The 22528-nt window shown below is 38.1% G+C and overlaps 1 protein-coding gene across 1 annotated transcript in view; it reads left to right on the forward strand.

The window, feature by feature from the left end:
• Positions 1–22528, forward strand: part of ANO2 (anoctamin 2) — a 148935-nt gene that overhangs the window by 23776 nt on the left and 102631 nt on the right. The window contains exons 4-10 of the mRNA XM_017740601.1: positions 7727–7825; positions 11412–11563; positions 12698–12752; positions 13227–13275; positions 16161–16216; positions 16469–16510; positions 19866–19930. Of these exons, the coding sequence (XP_017596090.1) occupies positions 7727–7825; positions 11412–11563; positions 12698–12752; positions 13227–13275; positions 16161–16216; positions 16469–16510; positions 19866–19930 (518 nt within the window). The remainder of the gene's footprint in view (positions 1–7726; positions 7826–11411; positions 11564–12697; positions 12753–13226; positions 13276–16160; positions 16217–16468; positions 16511–19865; positions 19931–22528) is intronic.

Genomic DNA, 22528 nt, shown 5'->3' on the forward strand with positions numbered 1-22528 from the left:
AATGGTACAAGCTTTTGTGATGCTTTTACTCTGATGTTCTCCTGGGGACAGCGACGTTCAGTTCAGGTGCTTTCCCCCATGTGATGTCGTTTGCCCATCTAGGAACCTTCTGGGGATGTCTATCCCAAAGTCTGGCATAGCTTCTTATTAAAATATTTTTCAGTTTTTGCACCCACAAGGCAGAGGTGCTTCCCTGCTGCCTTGATATCTATGTCCTTTTGTCGATTTTTGGTCTGGCTTTGTCTGAGGCCCTGTAGTGCTTGCTCTGAAAGAGACGGTAGGCAGTCCATCCACACCCCTTTTCCTTACTACACAGGATTTTATAGACTTCCACAAGAACTTCCTCAAGTTTCTGGAACAAAAGGTCTCAGTGTACTCAGTGATTCCTATATAGATGCCATAGCAAGGCTTTTATGGGTCCTCTGAACCTGTTTTTGGTCTAACTTGTCTCTTTGGAGGTGAGGAGGCAGAGAGTGCATATTGAGATCAAGATGTGGATACAGCTATGTTTGAAGGGGTTTTTTTCTTAGTCTTTGTACCTTTCCTAATAAAATGTAAGGTTTGCTTTACTTCTTGGCTTTTAGAAAATACTGAGCTGCTATTTTTCAAAGGATTTTCTGTTTCAGCCTTGAGGTGTCATTACTGACTAGTACAGGTGAAATCAGAGCCCAGCATTTGATATGTGAATCTGGATTTAACCCACAGATATTGCTTTATATTTATTTACGTTGAGAGCTGTTTGCCATTGTTCAGGCTCTTACTCTTACAAAGCTTTTCTACAATTTTTCACAGTGTGTCCTTATACTTCCTACCCTGAAAAACTTCATCTACTTTGTCTTTCTCCAGGCCACTTAAGCTGATGTTGGATGCTGTTAACACTGCAAAAATCCCCTCAGTGACTATTTTTTTTTCCATCAGTGCAGGTTCTCCTCCTACCCAGTTTCTTGCTGTTGAACAGATTATTTCTCCACCCCTGGACCTGTTGCCTTATCCAAAATGAGCCATGTGATGCTACTGTGGGACTGCCACATCCTCTTCCCCATCTCTCCCTGTTTGCAGTGAGGCTGTAGCTGTCCGGGGAGGTTTTGGATTCCCTGCCAGCAAACAACCCAGCCCAGATACTTTCATTATCTTCCTCTTAATCCCCTCCCAATCAAGTCCCTGCAAACACAGCCAACCTTCCTTTTACTGCTGCTGATCTTTGGAGAGAGACCTCAAAGGGCCACACCATCCTGGAAAAGCTTGATTAGGAGAACACTCTTATTAAACTAAATAATTTTGTACCATCTGTTAACCCTTTCAAATTACAGAAAACCCCCTAAAATGTTTTTGCTAAGAACAAAAACTTTTGTTTTCCTAAGAACAAATTTAATTTTTTTTCCTTTTTTCTCCAAATCCTTTTTTTCCTTGAAATTGAGTTTACCAGAGTGAGGGTTCAGTCTCTGCTTCATTAATCCCCCCACTGGTAACATGCCTGTTATCTGGTCTAAAGATTGACTTCCATGATCTTGCTGCTTCGTCTGGAAAATTGTTCAGGCCATAAATCTCTGTGCAGATTAGTGAGTCTCATTCCCTCAAGAGGAATTACATTTTGCCCTTTTTAATGTTAACTCTTTGGCCTCAAGAAGTTTGTTGATTTTATTATTGATAATAAAGTTTGATATGATGTATTCTCCAGAATATTGGCTTATTTTTTAGCTAATTGAGCACTGAATGTAGCCAGGCCAGCTGATTACCTGATTTTCCATTGATGCTGCCAAAGTACAGGAGGTGGTAGAGTAGACACAGTCCTCCCTTCCTCTTTGAGGCAGCTTGATTTGGGTGGGGAGGCTTTCAATTTTACATTTTATTATTATTATTTATGGTATTCAATCTCAGATGATGCACTGAAATTGTCTTTTGTAGCAACAAATTTGTGTCTTTGACACAGGAGAAATTTGCTGATAAAGTTCTCCTAAATATTAAGGCTGATTTTGCTTATGTTTGAAAGTCATACTTTTCATGCTGTAGTGATTAGTGGACAGAGATAAACATTAGAAAAATATTGATGAAAGTACAGCAATTTTTTCATCCAAAATGCCTATTTGGAAGAATTAAAATGAATGACAATGCTGGCATATTTGTTACTCACCTGCATACAGGTGCACTGAGCACTGCAATAATGCACAGGTCTGTGTTTTGGGTTTTTTTGTTTTATTTGTCAGATTTATCAATCTATTCTATATTTGTGCTCGAGTTTCCAAGAGCTCATTTTCATTCCGTTCTGTGCCATTAAAAATTTCCATCTTCTTCAGGGGAAGCACGCCTGTGTTTTTAGGTTTCCTGTATCATCTTCCATTCAGAGACACTTCCTGTCTGTACATGAGTGGGAAAATTTTGGTTGGAGAGGTTGCACTGCATGAAGAAACATTGCAATGGATGAGCAAAGCCAACTGTTTAATTCCACAGCACTCTACCTAAGAAATTTCGGTTATATAGGGGGTTTTTTTAGGTGTTTTGGCCAGATCTTTCATGGCAGATGTTCTGTTCTGTGCTTATAGACACACTAATATATTCTTTAGCTGTTTATGTTCACAGGTGGGAGTAAGAGAACAAAATAAAGAGGACATTTACACCATCATTGTTGGTAGAAATTAGGAAAGAGAAAGGGAAACTGTCAAAATTTGTAAATCGTTGCAGCTTTGCTTAAGGTCTTGAGCATGTCTCTGTACCCATGCAGTGGGGTAAATCTATACTCTGGAGAAATGATGAAAATAGAAAAGAGAAAGTTTGGCAAAGGTAAAGGGGTTATAGTTTTGTGAAGGAAAAGATGAAAATTATGAGATGCATAATATGTAGCCATACCATCTTAGTTTATTGCAATGTTTGAGCCCTTCTCAATCTGGAACATATTTATCTTCACAAAAGCCTTTTGATAGAAGGAAGTTCCATCATCTTCATGCAATCAGAGGCAGAATTAAATTACCAGCCTACAATTGTAGGATACAGCCTATCCTATAAGATAACATGAGCAGGGAGTTGCTCTGGACTGACACATCCCTGTCAGGACATTCTGGGTCTTCTTGTCTCACCTGGACCAGTGCCCTGCACTTCCTTTTTCTAATGGAACAGGCCCACACTATCATAGGTGATGGACTGATTTTGTACCTTGGATACAAAACTTTAGGAACAGAAACACACTGTTTCACAGATAGAAATTCAATATATTTGGCAGAAAACACAGCCACTTTTGCAGTCTCTGCCTGAATCTGGCAGTGCTGTGTCATGCAATCCAGTGCTACCCGTGCTGGGGGCCAAGAGCTCAGGACTTGGCTCTGCTCTCGTAAAATGAAGGTGACCACAGTTCTGTGATAATCACAAGAAATTGCTTTTTATTTGCACTATCACATCACTTTGGTATTCGCCTCGATTTCCAGGGCAGGTATCAGGAGAGCAGACATTAATCTTGAGCAATTGCATTTGCAGACGTGACAGATCCATTTGGTAATGGAATTAATGGGAAGATGATTACTTTTACTGAGCTAATAGGACCTTTATTTTCTCTTCCTCACTACAAACTGTTTCACTGTCGTTTTCCCAGTGTGGCTGCATTACTGAAAGATGTCACATTACATTAACTGGAGCCACTAAAAAGTTGCTGCCTGGTATTTTTCTTCTATTTAATTATCACTGAAGGATAAAATGTTTAAAGTTCAGCTGTTTTGTGGGGGTTTTTTTTGGGTTTGTTTTTCTTTTTAAAGAAGGACATTTACATGCTTCAGGTTTTATGATTTATGCCTTTTCCATTTCCTATGCACATTTTTAAAAAATCATTAGAAAGATTGTCAGTTCCCTAGATTCCCTTAGACATTAGTTAATCACTTCTTTTCAGCTTCTTTCTACCCTTTGGTGTTACTTTTTCTTCCTGTTAAGATACACGGCAGAAATCTATTTCTTTGGACGAGTGTTTAAAATTAACTATTTTTTAATATATGTTATTTATAAACTGTATTCCTTAAATATGGAGTGATTAGTGGTTTCATAATGAGGAAATGATAAGAAATACTTGCTAAGCTGTAGCATTCAGCAATGAATTCTGTATTTGCAAAGTTCATAGGAGCAATATGCTCACCATAAAAAGAGCCTGGGGCTCTTCCAAAATAAAATCGTTGATTTTGCCCTTTCTTGGCTTGATAGTGACTGACAAACCTGATGCCTTTAGTACTGTATGATTTAGCTCATGCTAGAGGTGTCTAAATAAATTTAGTTTTGCTTAGTAATGCTTGTCTAGCCATGTTTCAGAATGTTCAACTTTCAGTAAAAAGAATAATCACTTTATAGATACCATTATGAGAGCTTTTGTAGTTATCATATATTTTTTTTCTGCTATGGCCTCGATGGTGATAAGTTTGCAATAAATCTTGGGCTTGCAGCTGATGCAAGTCCTAGTGCGTTTTATTGTTAAGGCAGGAAAGATAGAAAAATTCTCCTTTGGAGAAATTTGAATTTTATTCAGCCTATACATTTCCAGTTCAAGACAGGAAAAACACAATATAGGCAGCTGTTAAAGCCCTGCTTTAGATTGCTAAGAATCATGACAAACTGAAAGAAATACCCAATATATTTTTCTTCATGTGCTGATTGAAAAGCAAAGCAGGCCTTCCAGACTTTCTTCCATTTGACTTTAATGCTGAGCTTTCCTATTGAAATGGGAAAACCGAATTCAGCTTCAGAAAACAGAGAAGCAGCCAAGACAGAAATATATCTTGAATAATTCTGAATGAACTTATTGAAAAGCCTCCACTCTTAAACTTATTGGAAGAACTCTGTAATATGGAATATAGATTTGATGGGGGAAAAAAAAGGGATCATGAGAGCAACAAATCTGTTTGTCATCTGCCTAGGAATACTTAGTAATTTAAATAATATAATCAGGGAGTGCAGTGATAGAGACATGGAACGATGCAGGGCCAAGGATAAAGTCCTGTGGGACATCAGCTGCAAGTGAAAAAGGACTCGATTAAGGATGGCTGTATTAAATAACAAGTGAGTGGTGTAACAAAAGTAATGTTTGCCACCACCACACGTTGGCTTTAGTGATACATCCAGAGTACAGTGAATGAGCAGGAGTGATTTAGAGCATTCAAAATAGAAGACTGACAGCATTTTGTTAGAACAAAGTGATGAGCACATGCAAAATTATCATTTCAGGTGATTAACCAGAGGACAGCAGTTAGGGGCTGTCTCCAGTAAACAGTTATAAATCCACTCTGGCAAGGAGAAAAGCAAGTTGTAACTTTTGGAGATGTTTGCAATACAAGAAGCCTTCTGGGAATAAGTCAGTTGAGCAGATCCTTGCCAGACATCACAAGGAAAAAAGACACCTGGAACTGCTGCAGGTGAAACCTGGAAAAGTGGGGTAAGGAACATTACCAGAGGAGTAGCCCTATAGGTTTTTATTTTGGTGAGCTCATAGAAAGTGAGTTAGATGGCTTATCTCTTGAGCTATGATATGAAATTGATAGTTTCAAATTTATTTTAAAATTCTTTGATTAATTTGAATGTTAGGAAGATATGGGAGATATGGTTCTAGTGATCCCAAGGTGAACATCCAGCAGCCCATTGTTCTGCATCTTTTGTTTACCCTGCAGCAGGAGTCACCTAGTCCTGTTTCCCCTACTTTATTTACTTTGCATTAGTGTTTATTGAAATTATCTCAGTTTCCCATCATAAGGTGATTTTTAAGCCTTTTAAAGATTTTTAATGGCCTGATTCCTTAGCAGCTGATATCAATTCATGAACAGCACAACTTTCCAACATATTTTGTTCAAATATACAAAGGTCATATTCTTCATCTGGTCTTTTCTCTCAAATTATTTGCCTGATTTTATTTGCAATCTGTGTAGTCATATGAGCCTGAGCTGGAAGCAACCAATTAGATCGCAATGTCCCTCCTCTTGCCAACATGGAATATAATCCCCCAGACAGGGACATGTGCTTGATTTTAGCCAAAAGCTCACAAGAAGCCTCCTGATCTTCACCCACTGAAATTGAACCTCTCATCTGTTATTAATCTATTTTCAGAAAATGATTACCAGAACATCTGCTCATGCCCAGTAAATTTTTCCTTCTTTCCCTTAAAGCTGACTTCCCCAGTGGACTGGTGAAAGAGAGATTCTGCAGCTCATTCTGCTCTCAAAAATAGCATTGGTCCACTGAAGAAATGTTAGCTGAAGGTGAGGGAGTGATTTCTGTAATTCATGTTGCACCTACAGGGGAAATAAGAGCAAAATGATTGCAACAATAGTAGGATTTCCATCTAACTTTCTTTTTTGTTTTTTAATCAGGAAGCATAAAGACACATTCAGCAGATGCATGTTTGGGGTTTACATGAAGTTGGAAGCATCCACACAAAGATCATTAATCTTAGCAATAATCAAGCCTTTGAATCACAGGGTCTCTGAGGCTGGAAATGACCTCCCAAGATCTTCGAGTCCAGCCTTTGACCAATCACTGCTTTTTCATCCGGCCCAGAGCACTGAGTGCCACATCCAGTCATTCCTTGGACACCTGCAGGGACAGGGAGTCACCATCTCCCTGGGCAGCCCCTTCCAATGCCCATTCCAATGTCTGACCACCCTTTCAGTGAAGAAATCCCTCCTGAAAGTCTTCTGTCCACTTCTTCCATGCCCTTCCCTAAAGGATATGGTCCAACAGTCTGCGTTCAGGAGGATGATGACAGAGGAGAGTATTCAGGAGGGCTTTGAAATCTGAGAAGGCAGGAGCTGTTTGGATTTTTATCAAGGAAATTCCCTCAAAGGGAAGGTGCAGTATGGGAGACAGTGTGAGAGCTGGTCATTGCCTTGATTTCTCTGATATTCCCCTTCTAATCTCCCAGCCTTTCTTTACATTTCCAGAGTAAGCATTCATCCCTATGATTTACTGACACAATTTATTTGTGTGCCTTGAGGAAAATTCTGTCTCAATGTTCCTTCATTTAATTTTGGTGCTTTTCTCAGGGGTGCTCCTTTCTGCTCTAAGGGTTCCCTTCTGTAGCTTGGATGTGCTACCAGGACCTCTTTTGCACAGCTTGCAGAAAACTGGCTGTGCCAAAGCCCTTTTGTGCAGTTTTATGCTTCTGAGCAGCATAACCAGTCATTTACATAAACATGAGGCTTGTATCTCTACTCAGAAGTTAAATTTTTATGTTTTCTTTAGGTTTGCTTCTCCAATTTGCAGATATTTAGGGCAATAAATGTTGGGCCTGATTCTCTGTAAGGAACCACTAATTTGATGAAGTGTCCAGAAAACTGTTGGGCAAAACTGAAAATAAGAACTAAAGCAAAGCCCACCCAGAGCAGGAGAAAAGTTTTTTATCTTGGTGGTTCAGATGGACACAAAAGCCCACTAAAGAAATCAGATCACTTTTAAAATATCAATATACAAAAAAACCTGTAGCTTGGGGGTTTCTCATTCCCATCATTCCAAAATCTGGACCTGTAGCTTTCTGTCATCCTGGTGCACACAGATCTTCACTGTAGGTAGTAGATTAATGGGTTTTAGAGCATAAAAATTTCAGCTTTTAAGGAATATGTCACTTTGCAGCCCAGCTGTAGCAGAAGTTGGTTATTCCCTGTGATTGCCTACTGTTGAATGATTTAGTTGGAGCTGACAACTCGAAACATTAGCGCTATATTCTGTTCAAAAATACCTAAATACATTGTTTTCCCTTTTATTTATGTTTCAGAACAAGAGCCAGGGATTGAGTTTTGTCCGTATACACGCGCCTTGGCAAGTCCTCAGTCGAGAAGCAGAACTTCTTAAAATAAAAATGCCCACTAAAAAGGTAAATAGCTCCCATTTTCTATCCACAAGTTGTATGACTGAAGGATCAGAATCATCATTAAATGTATAGAAGCCTGTGGAGTTAATTTATATCAAAAATCAGAGAAAATGAACTGTCAGGATTATTTTTTCACATTTCCAAGTCTTTTGAGATGATTTACTGTTCAGCACTATATTAAAGATGGGACTTCCAAAGGGGTTTTTAAAGGCCACAGAGGCAGCTGGCTGATGGACTGCATTCAGGCAGGTGATGACAGAGGTGAGTGCTAGGGAGGGCTTTGAAAGCTGAGAAGGCAGGAGCTGTTTGGATTTTTGTCAAGGAAATTACCTCAAAGGTGAGGTGTAGTATGGGAGATAGTATGAAACTGGTCATTGCCTTAAGACTTCTCCAGAGAGCCTCTCCCCAAAAAAATCTGTTTTGGTGGTATCAGTGACTTAGTGAGTTCAGACCTGCCTGTTGTCACTAAAACTTCAGCTCACTCTCTTCTTCTCTGTCTGTTTTCAGCAGAGTTGCTTGTAAATTCTGAGCAGCAGATCCCCCAATCTGTGTTCCTGCAATTATTTAGCTCATTGGTTAACAGCTCCACTGGAGTCAGGGGAACTGCCTTGTGCTTTTATTTAGTGATACTCATCAACTGCACTAATGAACACTGACTTCTTTGCATTGTCATTAGAAATGAAGGACAAATTGATTTTTTTTCTCCCACTGCGTTGTTTGGTCTTTGTTTGTTTGTTTGGGTTTTTTCATCTTGTTTTCACCCACCAAAAGCTTCATTGTGGTTCACATTTCATGCTGTTACAACCTGTCATTATCAGAAGATTGGCCAAATCAATCTTGCATACTGTTACTGTGTTTTCATCCCAGGGGAAAAAAAAAAGGATATTTCCAATCAATCTTTGAAAATGCGTAGGTTTTAGACAGATACAATACCCCTAGAAACTTTCTACCTATTCAACTCCTCTCTTTGATCCATTTCCAAATTATTTTATGCATTTTTAGTGCCTGCTCATTTCTCTCCTCTTCTGCCCTCATGGGGACTTTCCCCTCCAAGTTTTTTGCAGATGCACCAAAGTAAATTTTATACTATTTTAATTGATGACTATTGCCATTATTTTGCCCTGGGTTAAGGTCTGTCCAGGAGCTGATAATCTCTGATGGCATCCTCCTCATTCACAACAGCTCTGCATCCCCTTCTCTCTGATTGGGAGAAAAAATCCTGTGTTATCTCTAAAAATATAAAAATCCTCTGTTATTTCTAGCGGCAGAAATGGCAGCACTACCAGAAAGAAGCTTGACAGGAAAGCTATATTCATGTCCTAGGGTTTGGGTGTTTTTTTTGAAATTAAAGATAGTTGAAAGAGGAATTTCCTTTGAAGGAAACAAAAATCAACTTTGAAAAAACTCAAATCTTGTATTTTGGGGATTTTGCAATATAAAATAAAAAATTCAGCCAGCAACCACTAAAAGGAAAGTTCTGTTTTTGTTCAAAGATACAAAATATTGCTCTCAAGGCACATTAGGTATTTTCTGTGATGCTATTTTTATTTATTCAAGGATCCTATTAAACCATTAAAAAAGAGGCATTTTCAGGGGAAACTATTTATCCACCTCTAAACACAAGTTGATTACAGACTTTTTTTTCCCAAATGTTCAGTTTTAAATCATCTTTCAGAACCCCTGACAGGCTGAGAAAAGGTACCCTCTGAGCCCTTTTAACGATATATAAACTTCTGGATATGATAATGGAGTTATTTTGGTGAGGGAGACTGTGCCAGATTCAAATATGAGTACGGGAAACAAATAGGAACAACTGGGAGTGTTGCTCTGTGCCCAAAGCTGTGATGTCTCTGGCTTTAGTGAGTCTTGGGGGATGAATCCTGTGTCTGGAGTGCTGGCGTAGGGAAGTAAAGGCTGTTCAGGAGGGGTAGGCAGAGATGGAGAGGTGGAAAAATTGTCCTGTATGGGAGGGAAAAGCTGCAGTTGAGGGATTATAAGGTTGGAAGCTTCCGGGTGAGGATTAGGGGGATGGGAAACAAGGCAAGGATGTTGTTTGAGTATTGTATAGGACTGATGAATTATTCCATAGGCAACCAGGAGAAATTTCTTGTCCTTCTGGGAAGTGTCCACTTCCCAGACATTAACTGGGAATACTGCACTGCTGTGACAATCAAGCCTGAGAAATTCCTGAAGGGTGTTGAAGATAATACTTTGCCACAAGGATTCAGTGAGCCAGCTAGGAAAGATGCCCTCCCAGACTGGATACTTGTGAATAGAGGACATGTGGGATATGTGATGGTAGGAGGCTGCCTTGGCTGCAGCAACCACAAAATGGTCGAGTTTAAAATATTCAGTCTAATGAGAAAAAAAGGTCAGCACAGTTGTTGCTCTAGGTTTCAAGAGAGCAAACTCAAAGCCACTCAGGGAGCTATGCAGCTCTGGTCCCTGGGAATCAGCTTTTGAGGGCTCCATGAGTGCTTGGTTGAACAGGGAATTCCTTGTGGAGCTTGAGAAGAAGAAATTGTCCATCTCTAGAAACAAGGCCAGGCCTCACAGGAAGTTTACAAAGCTGTGGTTCACATATTCAGGGAGAAAACATAAAAGGCCAAAACTCATCTAGAGTTGAAACTGGCCAGTGTTGTGCTACACAACTATGAAACTTTTTAAAATATGTTAATAACAAGAGGAGGAGTGAAGAAAATATTGGACCAATACTTGCTGGAGACGGTCACCTGAAGGAGAAATGGAGGCCTTCAATGATTTTTTTGCCTCAGTCTTTAAGATTTATAATCTTGGACTGCCTGGTCCTGAGGCAGAGGACTGCAGCTGTGGGAACAGTTTGTGGCTTTCCATTTGTGGCCACTGAAATTTTAAGGGACCGTCAGTATGCACTGGATGTCCAGAAGTCCCTGGGGCCCTGTGAATTGATCCCAGAGTACTGAAGGAATTAGCAGGACCCCTTTCAGTGCACTACCAAAGGACTTGGTACTCACTGACTGGGAGCTACTCAGGATTATTACAATTTACAAGAGGGAAGAGCCAGGAAAAGACATCCCTATTATTCTAAGCTCAGGACTTGGAATAATTACAGACAAGGTCATACCAGCTGCAACTGAAGGCATTTGGAGGACAATACATTCCTCAGGCACAGACAATAGGGTTTCACAAAGGGAAAATTCTGGAAAACTAATTATATCTCCTTCTACTATAAGGTTCCCTGCCTAGTGGATGAGGGGAAGGCATTCGATGTAAGTTTTTTCCCCTGGATTTTAGTAAAGATTTTAATATTATCCCTCAGAGCATCCTTCTGGACAGGTGGTTTAACTGTGACATGAGGAGGTACCTGGAGCTCTGGATGAAGATCCAGTTGTTTTCTTTTTTCTGGAAGTGGCTTGTGAAGGACAGGAACTTTTTGGAACTGCAACCCATATGGATTCAGGTGCTTACAGTTATATGGGAATATGTCTTCAGAGAAGACACTTAATTACAGGTTTAAACATATGTGTACAGCAAATTCTTCTTTTCTTTCTTTCTTCCTTTTAGTGTAATTTTGGAAGGGACATGCTAATGTACAGTTTTATTTCCTCAGATGTATGAAATCACAGAAGAAAAGGGAATACTCAAAACAATAAATGAAATATGGTGCAAATTGACTGAACCTCTGCAACCCCAGGTGCCACAACAAGAAAATACCAAGATGAAAACCTTGTCCTACCCATTTTCCAGAGAGAAAATGTATTTGTGAGTACTTTAAAATGTGATGGACAAGAAAGAAAGCTGGAATATATCATTTTGGTGTTATTTCTTTTACCCATATTTCAGTCAAAATTCAGAAATTCATCAAGCATGTCTGGAAATCCTGAGGAAATATCCAAAGCTGTCAGATTTTCAGGGGACTAATAGAAATCTAAGTTGCAGAGGCTTTCTGCCAGTGCTCTACTTACTGCTGCTGGATAAGGCACTGGAAGCAGTGCATCAAATAAAATATCCATGTGTTCATCTTGAAATGTAGAAGTCTTCCCACCAAATTCCTGATTATTTGGTTAAGGATATTACTGCCTGTTTTGAAAAAAGCAAGAGTTAGCAGAAATACAGCAGTACTTTCCATCTTGATAGATTTATTGTAGCAATTAAAACTCAGCTAATAATACGCAGATAAGGAATTCTTGACACCTGCCCTTTCACTCAGAATAATATTTCTGGGCCCAGTTTGACGTTAAACACTCTTTTTTCCCTCCTGGGTGTCTCCTTGTATTTATGTCTGATAAATAAAATCCAGTAATAAATACAGTGACCCACCATATCATTGATTGCCCTCTGACAATTTTAATTAATTCTGAATACAAGTCAAATTGATGGAGGGGAATAAACTGGGAAGCTAATTTCACATATGATGATTTTGAGTTTTAAGGGAAGGCATAATTCCAGTGGAATGGTTATTTGAACTCAAGTGAAATGCTGACTGTTTAGTGGCCAGGAAGAGAGTAATGAACATCTGCATCAGGCTGCTTGAAATCTAATAACATAACCTCAGCATGTTATAGAGCTGAGGGGATGTTATAACTAAAATATTAAAAGTCATCTTCTGTAAACAATAGAGAGGTTCTTCTTGCCCAAAAGGCATTTTATATTAGCTAATAATTTTGCATTTTTACGCCCACCATCAGTGCAATCCTGGTAGAACTCTGAATGACTGGGTCTTAAACAGCACATTTTATTATGCTGTACTTGGTCATCTATATGTCCTTTAAACATCTGTTTTTCTGATTAGCTGTGGTTTCTAAGTGAATTCCAAATTAGAATCTTATATCTTGTCTTACTTGTTGCTTCCATGTCTTAAAACAGAGCTGATTTTCTTTTTCCTCAATGTTTTAGGTATAACATCAAAGACAAAGACACCTTTTTTGACAATGCAACCCGCAGCCGAATAGTAAGTTAATAAGAATAACATATCATTGTCTTCTTGTGCTGAATGGGATTTGCTAGTGGGGTTTAGGATGGGATTTGTAGGGAGCGTTTCAGTTTCAACTTTACTAATTCCATCAATTTATGCATTTGTGTGTTCTTGCAGAACACTAATTCCTGACATATGTGTATGTAAGGAATTCCTTTCTGGAGCTCCTGGTGGAAGCTGTTTTCAGCCCTGTTCCTAAGCTTTAACTAGGTTTCCTTCCATATAGTCCTTATATTTCTAATATTTCTATAAGGATGTGACACGGCAGGATTTAGCCTACAAATGTTAGGGCAGATAATCCTCTAATAAAATCTGCTAAATGATTTAAACATCTGAACAAACCAGCAGTGCAGAAGCCACCTATTTTAAAGGTTTGTTTTATTGCTAATTCCATGATGAAATTCATGCTAAAAGAGGATTTGTGTGTTATCCCATTGTTCTTCTTTGCAGGTGAGGGAAATTTTGAAACGCACATCTACAAAGGCCAGAAACAGCATGGGTAAGGTGGAGAGAAGAGAATTAGAGGTTTTCTTTTGAAAGGAATTGTTTAGGTACCTCACAGAATACTGATTTTTCTCGCAGGACACAAAATATGCTGGCACATTTCCCCCCCCCCAAAAAAAAAAAAAAAATTAGAGATTGAAATAAATGTTTTTTCTGAGGCATAAAATCAGAATTTCTGGTCCATGGTTTGGATCATAATAGGAGCTGGCTTTTCATTTCTACAGGTGCAGCATCTGGCATGTAACTCACATTTCATGAATTGTTATAAAATTGGATTTGATTACTGTATGATCTGCTTTGGAAAATTCAGATGTCAACTGCAATATGCTGTATTATTTCTTTCAGGAGCATATTTTTCTTACCATTTCAATTGAATAATGCACCTTTCCAGGTTATTTTTATTGCTTCAGCTTTAAAAATTACCTCCCTGAGCTGCCTAGTGAAATATATGACTTAAATAAGACTATTTTGAAGATTCTTTTGGGATAATGCTGAAATCTTTGGAGCTTGAGGTTCAGAATTTATTTAATTTTCTTGAGGTTCAGAATTTACACAGGTGTACTTATTCTCTTTTCTCTACTCTTTTCTCTCACCCTTGTGCGATCATAGCACACTTCTCCCTAGTGGAAAAGAAGTGATGGTGCTCCCTGCCATATTTTCTGGAAATCTTTTGTAAGCTTGACCACCTATGGACAGATCACATTGTCCAAGGGTAACATTCCTGGCAAATAATGAGCTGCAGCAAGATTCTGTACAGTCCTGGTGTGATTTTGTGCAGGGAAGCTGCGATAAAACATGTGTTTGGTGCAGGAAAATAGATTAATTTTGTTTTCCCTGAAGAGGAGATATATATATATATATTTGAAATTACATGAAAAGCATAACAAAATGAAAGCCACAAAAAATGCTTTCTCTTTTGCAACCAAAAGCACTTGCCTTTTCCCAGTACAAACTTTTAAATTTATGACTGCCTCACTGATTCTTTAAAAAAAAAATGGAACTGTGCTTTTAAAAATATCAGGCATTCTCAGTTTCTAGAACATCATTTGGTAGGTGTCTGCTTTTTGAGCTGTTTCCTCTGTGTTGTTCTCTGTTTTGATCTGCTCAAAAGGCTCCACTGGGGCAATGGAGGGGAATGCTGCCTTATTCTTCTGGATTGCTGGGAACCCTTCTGGAGACTTTGGGATTTGTTGGGGAGAAAAGATGAGAGAAGCTCAAGAAAAAGGAACGGAAAGCGCACTCTGCCAATGCAGATATTTGCCTCTTAGGGTTTTCTTTAATTTAATAGCTTGTTCTGGTTTATAGTGGAATAAAAGCCATCATTAGAGATCAAAGGACTAGTAATAATTTTTCAGGAATTTTTTTCAGCTCTAAGGTGAAAATACAGCCTGATGCACTTCAAGCTTAGGTCGGCTCAAGAACTCACTTGACAGGAAGTAACTATTGTAGCATTCCCATCCTTTCCATCTTTCTGGTCCGTAGCCAGAACATGACTGTGCATCGTGTTTGACATAAATTTAGTTATCTCTTTGGTCTCCTGAGATCCTCCCCCAAAAGACCTCTGTTTCATATGTCACTAAGGCTTTCCCATCTCATTTTAAAACCACTCATCAGGAAATGTTTAAGGATTCTTTTAAACATCATTTTGTTATTTTTTTTTATACAGGAGTTCATTGTTTACTTTGCACAAGAGGCAGGACAGTGCTGTTGGAAGTGCTTAGAGAAGTCTTTGGTTTTCATAAACATGCTTTATAGTATCATAAGATGAAAATAACAACACTTCAAACACACTTGCTTATGGATTTTTTTACATCTTTGTAAGGCTGAATCTGATTCTACTCCTATGATATTATACAAGGAAACCTTATTTACTTCTAGCATAACTCTGAACCACTGCAAACTTCCAAACATTGAATGCTTTCAGGAGCAGGCTTGACATTATCCAAGCATAATTTCCTGATTCTGTTAATGCATGTAGTTGTACATGTCTTTGTATCAAGGGAGAGTTTTATTGCTACTGCCTGTCTAGCATCTCTGATCAGAAGGTTTTCACCAAATACTTCAGAACAATGTGTAATTTGACAATGAAATGTTTTTCATTGCTAAAGACATGATAGCTGGTTACTTTTTTCCTGGGCATTGAAAGCAAAGAGGCCTGGAATCAATTTTTATATACATATTATGTTACTAATTATCATAAATTACCCATCTTTGGTTGCCTTTTTTATGGAACAATGGTTTTCGCCTGCAGAGACTGAGGATGGAATTGCTGTAAGAGTTGCAGGTCTTGAGAGCCAGTAGGGATCTTATGTCTGTCTATAGGTGCTGCAGTCACTTGCTGGAGATTCCCTTGCTAAACTCCCTGGCAGTGTCCAAGGCCAGGCTGGATGGGGCTCTGAGCAACCTGGGATAGTGGAAGGTGTCCCTGCCCATGGCAGGGGGACAGGAACTGGCTGATCTTTAAGGTCCCTTCCAACCCAAACCATTCTATGATTTCATAACCACAAACTTCAGTGGAAGTTTTTGGGGGGGTTGTTTTTAATTGTTGGCCAGTAGGACTTCATGGTTCTGACCATTGTAAAGATTCAAGAAGGACTTCCAGATGCTTTGCTCCTCAGTCACGTGGCTCTTTGCTGTCAGGGTGAACAAGTGGTCAAAAGAGTCTTTGTACTGTGCTGTTCACTGAAGAAAGAGCACTTTATGGAAATGAGTTTCTCTGAAAAATGTTTTCCACAGTCAGGGACTCCTATGTTGTTCTATTCTTTGAATATTGTCAGTTATACAGTGCTCTCCCCTTTGGAATGTCATGAAATGAAAGCTGTAATAATGTTTTCTCTTCAATTATGGCTGTTGACCACCCGAATTTTTCTTTTTCTTTAGGCATTGGCACATTAATAGCAAACAATGTTTATGATGCAGCCTACCCACTTCACGATGTACGTATGTCCTATTAAAAATCCAGTTCTCTGCCAGTGTCACTCAGGAGACATCAATTCATAGACACAAATATTTGCTGTCTATGACAATGAAAATATTTTCTAAGTGTGATTCTAATATGAAAACTCTTCTATAAGTACATTTCAAGTTGTGACCTAAAAGTAAAATCAACAATGTAGGAGCAGCTGACCAAACTTTGATTTAGTTTTATCTGCTTTTACGTCAGTTATTAAATTATTTTCTTTCTTCAGGGTGAATATGAAGGCCAAGATGATGACATGAATGAAAGAAAGGTAAAATACATTGCAAAATTTATTTCATATTATATTTAATGTAACAAATGATGTTTTAAATCTCATTGTAAAGCATTAGCCATTATACAAACAATTAGATGTTTTTAGAAATGCATACATTTTTTGAATTACATATTTCCCTCTATTTCTGCATATAAAAATGTTTTTGCAGTATTTTTAGAAAGTCTTCTTATGAAGTATGTCAGTAAATTTAATTTGATATTCACATCTTGAAATGCTTCCAGTTTCCCTCTGCATACATAGACAAGATTGTCAACCTGTCAGGAAGCAAAAATTGTTAAATAAGTCATATAATAATTTTCTTTTTGCAACCAAATTCTACTAGAGAGCAGTGGTTACTAAAATAAAACATAGTTGTACTTCTCATTTGATTGTGCATTCAATTAAATTGCATGCAGTTTCTGAAAATCTGCTTCCAATTATTTTGTAAATTAAGTTTCTAGCTATCAAAAGACATTCAAAAATAGATCAATCCTCAACAGAAACAGTGTGAATTCAAACTGTGTTTTATATATATATATATATATGCTTAATTTTAGAAATGGGAAAGGAACGTTTAATTTCTGTAATCTATTAAGATCATTTCCATATTGTTCTCTAATGTTTGCTCATTTTATTTTCCTTGATATGCTAACAATAGGATGGGAAGTGCAGAGGGAAAATAGTAGGGAGAAAAAGGGGATGAGGGAAGACCGAAGAAAAAGGGAATGTTTCGATACCTCCAATATTTGCATACTATGAAGACTGAATTAATGCAAACTGGGGTCATACAAATAAATCTGATTTCTCCAATGCTGAATTAGTAAAGTTTGAAATCATAATCTTTGTAGTTTCTTGGTAAATAATGTTGCCATTCAGCCACTAGATGTCTTCATGTGCCACATACAATTTAAATTAGAGTATGAACCTGGGTAAGCAAAACAAAGTTAGAAAACAGACTATAAAAGAAGCTTTTTTATTTGTGTCTGTTACTTTGAACTTTTTTGTTCATGAAGGAATTGTCTGCTCTGGACTTTCAGAATTTTCTCTGAGTGGCAGCTCCACAGATTAGTGACTTGGAAAGCAAAAATTTTAGAGAAAAAGACCAAATGAACATTAGTCAATGGAGGAAGATTGGGTACTGTGGACTGGGCAGGCAGAGGGCCTAGAAGGACCAGTGTCTGGAAAAATATTCCCCCTACTAGTTGTATTTTTTGCTGCCCTCTTTTTATTCTGCCTATTAGGCTCAGTTATGAAGTGTTAAGTATTAAAAACATAAAAGCTTCTTTCCAGAAATACTTCATTGATTATTCACATATGTCCCTGCTGCCTAGGCCTTGAATCTTCTGTAGTATTCCTATGCATAACATCATCTGTTTTCTATCTGAATCTAATAGTCTCAGTGTTTAATTTCCTGAAGGACCCTGATCAGGTTTAAAAGAAAGGAGGGCATTTTTGAGCTTTTTTTTTTCCTTCTGCCCTCTTTTTATTTAGCCCATTTTAACTTATCTGTATCTTCCAATTCAACTTTCTCTTGTATAAGCCCCAAAAATGAGTACTGTTTTAGAACAAAAATGAGTAATATTGGCATAAATACCCTTACCAGTTAAGTAATTAATGTTTATGTACCAGTTTATAACATAAAAAGTTAATCCTTATCAACCTTCTTCATGATTACCTTGGAGAAAATGCACAGTGACACCACACCTTTGTCCCCTCCTATGAGAATTAGAAATCTTCAATGAAACCCTCAGATTGAGAGGGCTTCAGTCTTTCCTAAAAGTAAAGGAATGTCCCTGTTTCAGTGTGATTTCTGCTCAAAAAAAAAAAAAATCTTTTTGAGAAAGGTATTGAACAGCAGAATGGTAACAACTCACCATGAGTATTAACACTGGTTTAGTCTTTTTTAAGCTTCTGGCCCACTGGCAACTTCATTGCTGTCCCTGTATTTGCATTAAAAAATCCATGAGGGCTTTGTAACCTACCTGGGAAATCCACTGTTGTCACATACTACAGCAGCATCCCTATGATTAGAAAATTCTCATAAATTTACGTGAAGTACCTGTTCCTAAATGGAACGCTATTATAGACAGAGCTTTCTTTTTGCTCCTCAAATTCCATTCTATAGCTGTGTTCAAAGCAGCCTTTGGGTAGTGTACTAGTTTGAAAGCAAACTAGTGGGAGACACCAAGTCAGAATAACAATTTAATAGGAAAATAAGGGGGAAAAAAGCCCCAAAACAAAAATAAAGGCAGAAAACACTGGGTTAAACTGACAGAGTTTACAGCTCTGAGTCCCTGTTAGGCAGGGTGGTGGTAGCAGTCTGGTAGAATGGTGGCTGCAGTCCTGAAGCAGTGATCCTGTAGGAAAAGGGTCTGCTCCTCCTCAGAAGGTCCAGTGGTGGCTGTGTAGCTCCTGTCCTCTGGAAATCCAGTGGAAGGGTTTTCTTTGGTGTTCAGAGTCTCAGATTATATCCACGATGGGATGCTTGGTTCCTCCCTCTGGGTGGAGCATCTCACAATGGGGTAATGAGTCATGAGGCAAAGTGTTGATTAGGCTCATTAACAGAAGATAGTCCGGAGGGAGTTATCTCTGAGTCATGCGGCAGGACAATGATGGGCCATTAACAGAAAGATAGTCTGGGGGGAGGAGGCAAGGAAACACTGCCCCACCTGGTTTCAACAGCTCCTGAGGATGGTAATAGAATACACTGCAACCCGGGATAGGTAGTTTTGAGAATGTAATAGTTTTAACTTTCTTTTGTATATTTGAGTGAATGCATTTCTTAATATGATTATTCATGGAAATTAATAGCAGTTTGCAGGTAATGCTGTGGGGGGTAATGGCAAGGGGTGATTTTGAATAGGCAACAACAAGTATTCATATAAAAATATCAATATGGCAGCCAGGACAATCCTCTTCAGTGAAGTTGTGTCACATAAATCACAGGAATGAAAGAGGGAGTAAGGAAGACTATCCCAAATTCTTTGCCTGTTGCAGTTGAGTATATTGTGGTCAATCTACCACAGGTCCTGCAAGGTTTCCTTTTATGCCTGACCCTGTTCCAGCTGGATTTCTCCCACTGCAAGAAGCTTCTGTAGGATCTGGGCTTTCCTTTGAGCTCTCTGTAGGCTGTGGGTGAATTTGCATATCCAACAGCAGGCGTGGCCTTGTGTGATGTCCCCAGCATGGGGACAAAACTGTTTTTTCTATGGGCTCCACTGGGTATAGCAGCCCCAGGAGTACAGCAAATATTTTTAACTCTTAGAAGATATTTGTGAAAAAAGAAGGGATAACTCGTTTCAAGATAATTTTCAGTTTTGTTTTGTTTTGTTTTGTTTTTTTCTTTATTTAGTTGCTGTATCAAGAATGGGCAAGATATGGAGTGTTTTACAAGTTTCAGCCTATTGATCTCATAAGGTAATGTGGACTTGGATAAAACACCAAGGGACCTGGTTCTGAGGTGATGTAGATTAATTCACTTCCACTTCAGCAAATGAAATCTTGGATTGATCGGAACATTAAAAATAATGCCCTCACCAGTTTTCTGTGGCTCTGATGATAATTTACTATAACAAAAATACACTCAAAAATTATTATGTATGCTTTTGTATAGTGCTTATTCCTGGAAGAATGTCATACTTCAGTTTTTGGGGGTTTTAGGTATTGATTTGTTCAAAGGAGAGGAATTGCCATTTACATTGGTGAATTTTTATTGGAGGGTATGGTCATAAAATCTGGTGAATAATCAGAAGCTGGTGTTCACATCATGAATCAGTGTGAAAGTATTTGACAGTTTTGAAATTGATTTGATTTTTTTACTCCTGGTTTTACAAGTTTTATTCATCTGAACACATCCATATGTGTTCCCAGTGGGGTTTTTTTTGGTGTATTTATGAATTTTTTCCTTATAAACATAGAAGAAGCTGGCTTTAAAATAAGACAAAAAAAACCCAGCCATGATTTTTAAGGATTTCCCACAATATCTAAAAGAAAGCCAAAACAAAACAATTTTTGTTGTCTTGTATTTTGTTTGTACTACAAATACTGAGTAAAGAAAAGACATATTTGAAAATACAGCTGACTAGAAATATTCTAATGCAAGATGTCTATCTAGGAAGACATGAACTGGGATATTAAGAAATAGAAAAAACCTCAACAAATATCTGTTTCTGCGTAATTTGTATATATAAGAAAGATGGCATTTGTTACCATTTATCTGTTGAATAATCAAACTCCAACTAGTTTTTATTATATGATCTGCCCCTATGTGATTACCTGCAAAAGCTGCTGTTGGTAATATGGATAGTCAATAATCTTTGTAAAATATTTTTGTTATATTTTGAGTTAAAGCTGAAATGCTGCACGTAGTCTTTCAAAGAGTTAAGCACTAACTTTTAATGTGGAGGAATTGGTCCTTACTGGGAGGAAGGTGTTTCAAACTGGCAAATGGAACTGAGACCATCAAACCCTACCAAGGTTCTGCAAGGCTTTGAAATTTCCTCTTTTTTTGCCTCAAAGGTTTTGAGGCAAAATTTATGTACTTTTTGTATGGCAGTTACTCTGGGCCAAGCTGCTGTATGGAACAGGTAAACTCAGAATGAGATTACAACACCTGCTGTGTTGTCAGTAAATATTACAAGCGTTAAATTAAACTGTGACTGGCTAGAGGAATTCTCAAGTTTTAGCAGACCTGACAGCTCAGCTGAGTTAAAAATAGAGGTACATCTGCTTACACTCCATCTTCATTTGTGTTTTGCTGTCTCCATTATAATGTTTCACTGTGCTGATATGATTTCATAGAAATCCTGTGGTTTAAACTTCTATGAGAAACAAAAAGAAGACCAGCATGTGCAATTGATTGTCTGTTCTCAGAGATTACTTTTCTTGCTTTTATCTTCCATATTTTGCTTGACTGCAAGTTTGACTGTTACCACTAAAATAAATGTGTTTTTTATTTCCTGGGTAATGTTAGAGCTTTAGTGTAGATGTACCTGGAGAATGGCCACCCCCTGTTTCTGCCAGTGAAGTAGGTTTCTTCACTTTTGTACCATGGGGGTATCGAGCTCAGCCTTGATTTGGATACTTATTCCCTTGGCAGACATCAGTCACACTTTGTGTTTTTTGATAATTTACTGTGACCCTCCTTTCTTAGATTGCTTAGATTATACTCAACTTTGCTTTCTGTTTTTTCTGGTGTAACTTAAGTTTAAATCCAGATTTTGATGGACAGATGAAGCAGCATTTATCTTTATACTCAAAGCCTCTCCTGCCTGCTGTTTTCAAACACATTGACTCTGTTGAAGCACGCTGCTAAATTTCTAATATAGCTTGCAAGTATTAAAATTTTTATAGTTAAGATATTTTGAACTATTTCTGTTTCACTCTTATTCAGTAGGAATGCAAACTGAAAGTCGTTCTTTAACTCAAGTGCCTATGCTGGAAGATTAGATGTGGCACTGTAGAATTATTACAGATTATTCCTGGTGCCTCTGCTCCTTCCTTCTGACCACACAGTTGTTTCCAGTTCCCAACTGATTGTACATCAAAGACAGGAGCCACATACTTGTTATGCTCACTCTTGGTACAGACTGGGGCTTCTCTTCTAAGGTCTGTAATCCCCAGGGAATTTAACTGCATAGTCAGTCTTGGAGAACTTTAAAGTTCTTAATAACAGAAGGAAATAAAGGATCATTATAATATTTACCAACAATTCCATTCACTCCTGTCTCTTAATCTGTAAAAATATTCTTCTCTGGCTTTGTGGACCTCTTTGGGCTATAAGAAAAAGCAAATTTTTTTTGTAAAATAAATGCAGCTGTGAATAAGGAAGGTTTCACCAAATAAGAACACAGTGGGTGTTACATATTTCTATTCTACAGCAGAGCAATTTCAGTTAAAGACTTAAAGGAAATACGTTGTGCAGATTGTGCAAATAGTACAGTGTGAATTGAGGTTTGATTTGTAAGATGTTATAACACCTCATCTCTCAGTGCACATCCAGATATAAAAACTCAT

Source organism: Corvus brachyrhynchos, unplaced genomic scaffold (assembly GCF_000691975.1).
Source record: "Corvus brachyrhynchos isolate BGI_N302 unplaced genomic scaffold, ASM69197v1 scaffold317, whole genome shotgun sequence".
Taxonomy (NCBI): domain Eukaryota; kingdom Metazoa; phylum Chordata; class Aves; order Passeriformes; family Corvidae; genus Corvus; species Corvus brachyrhynchos.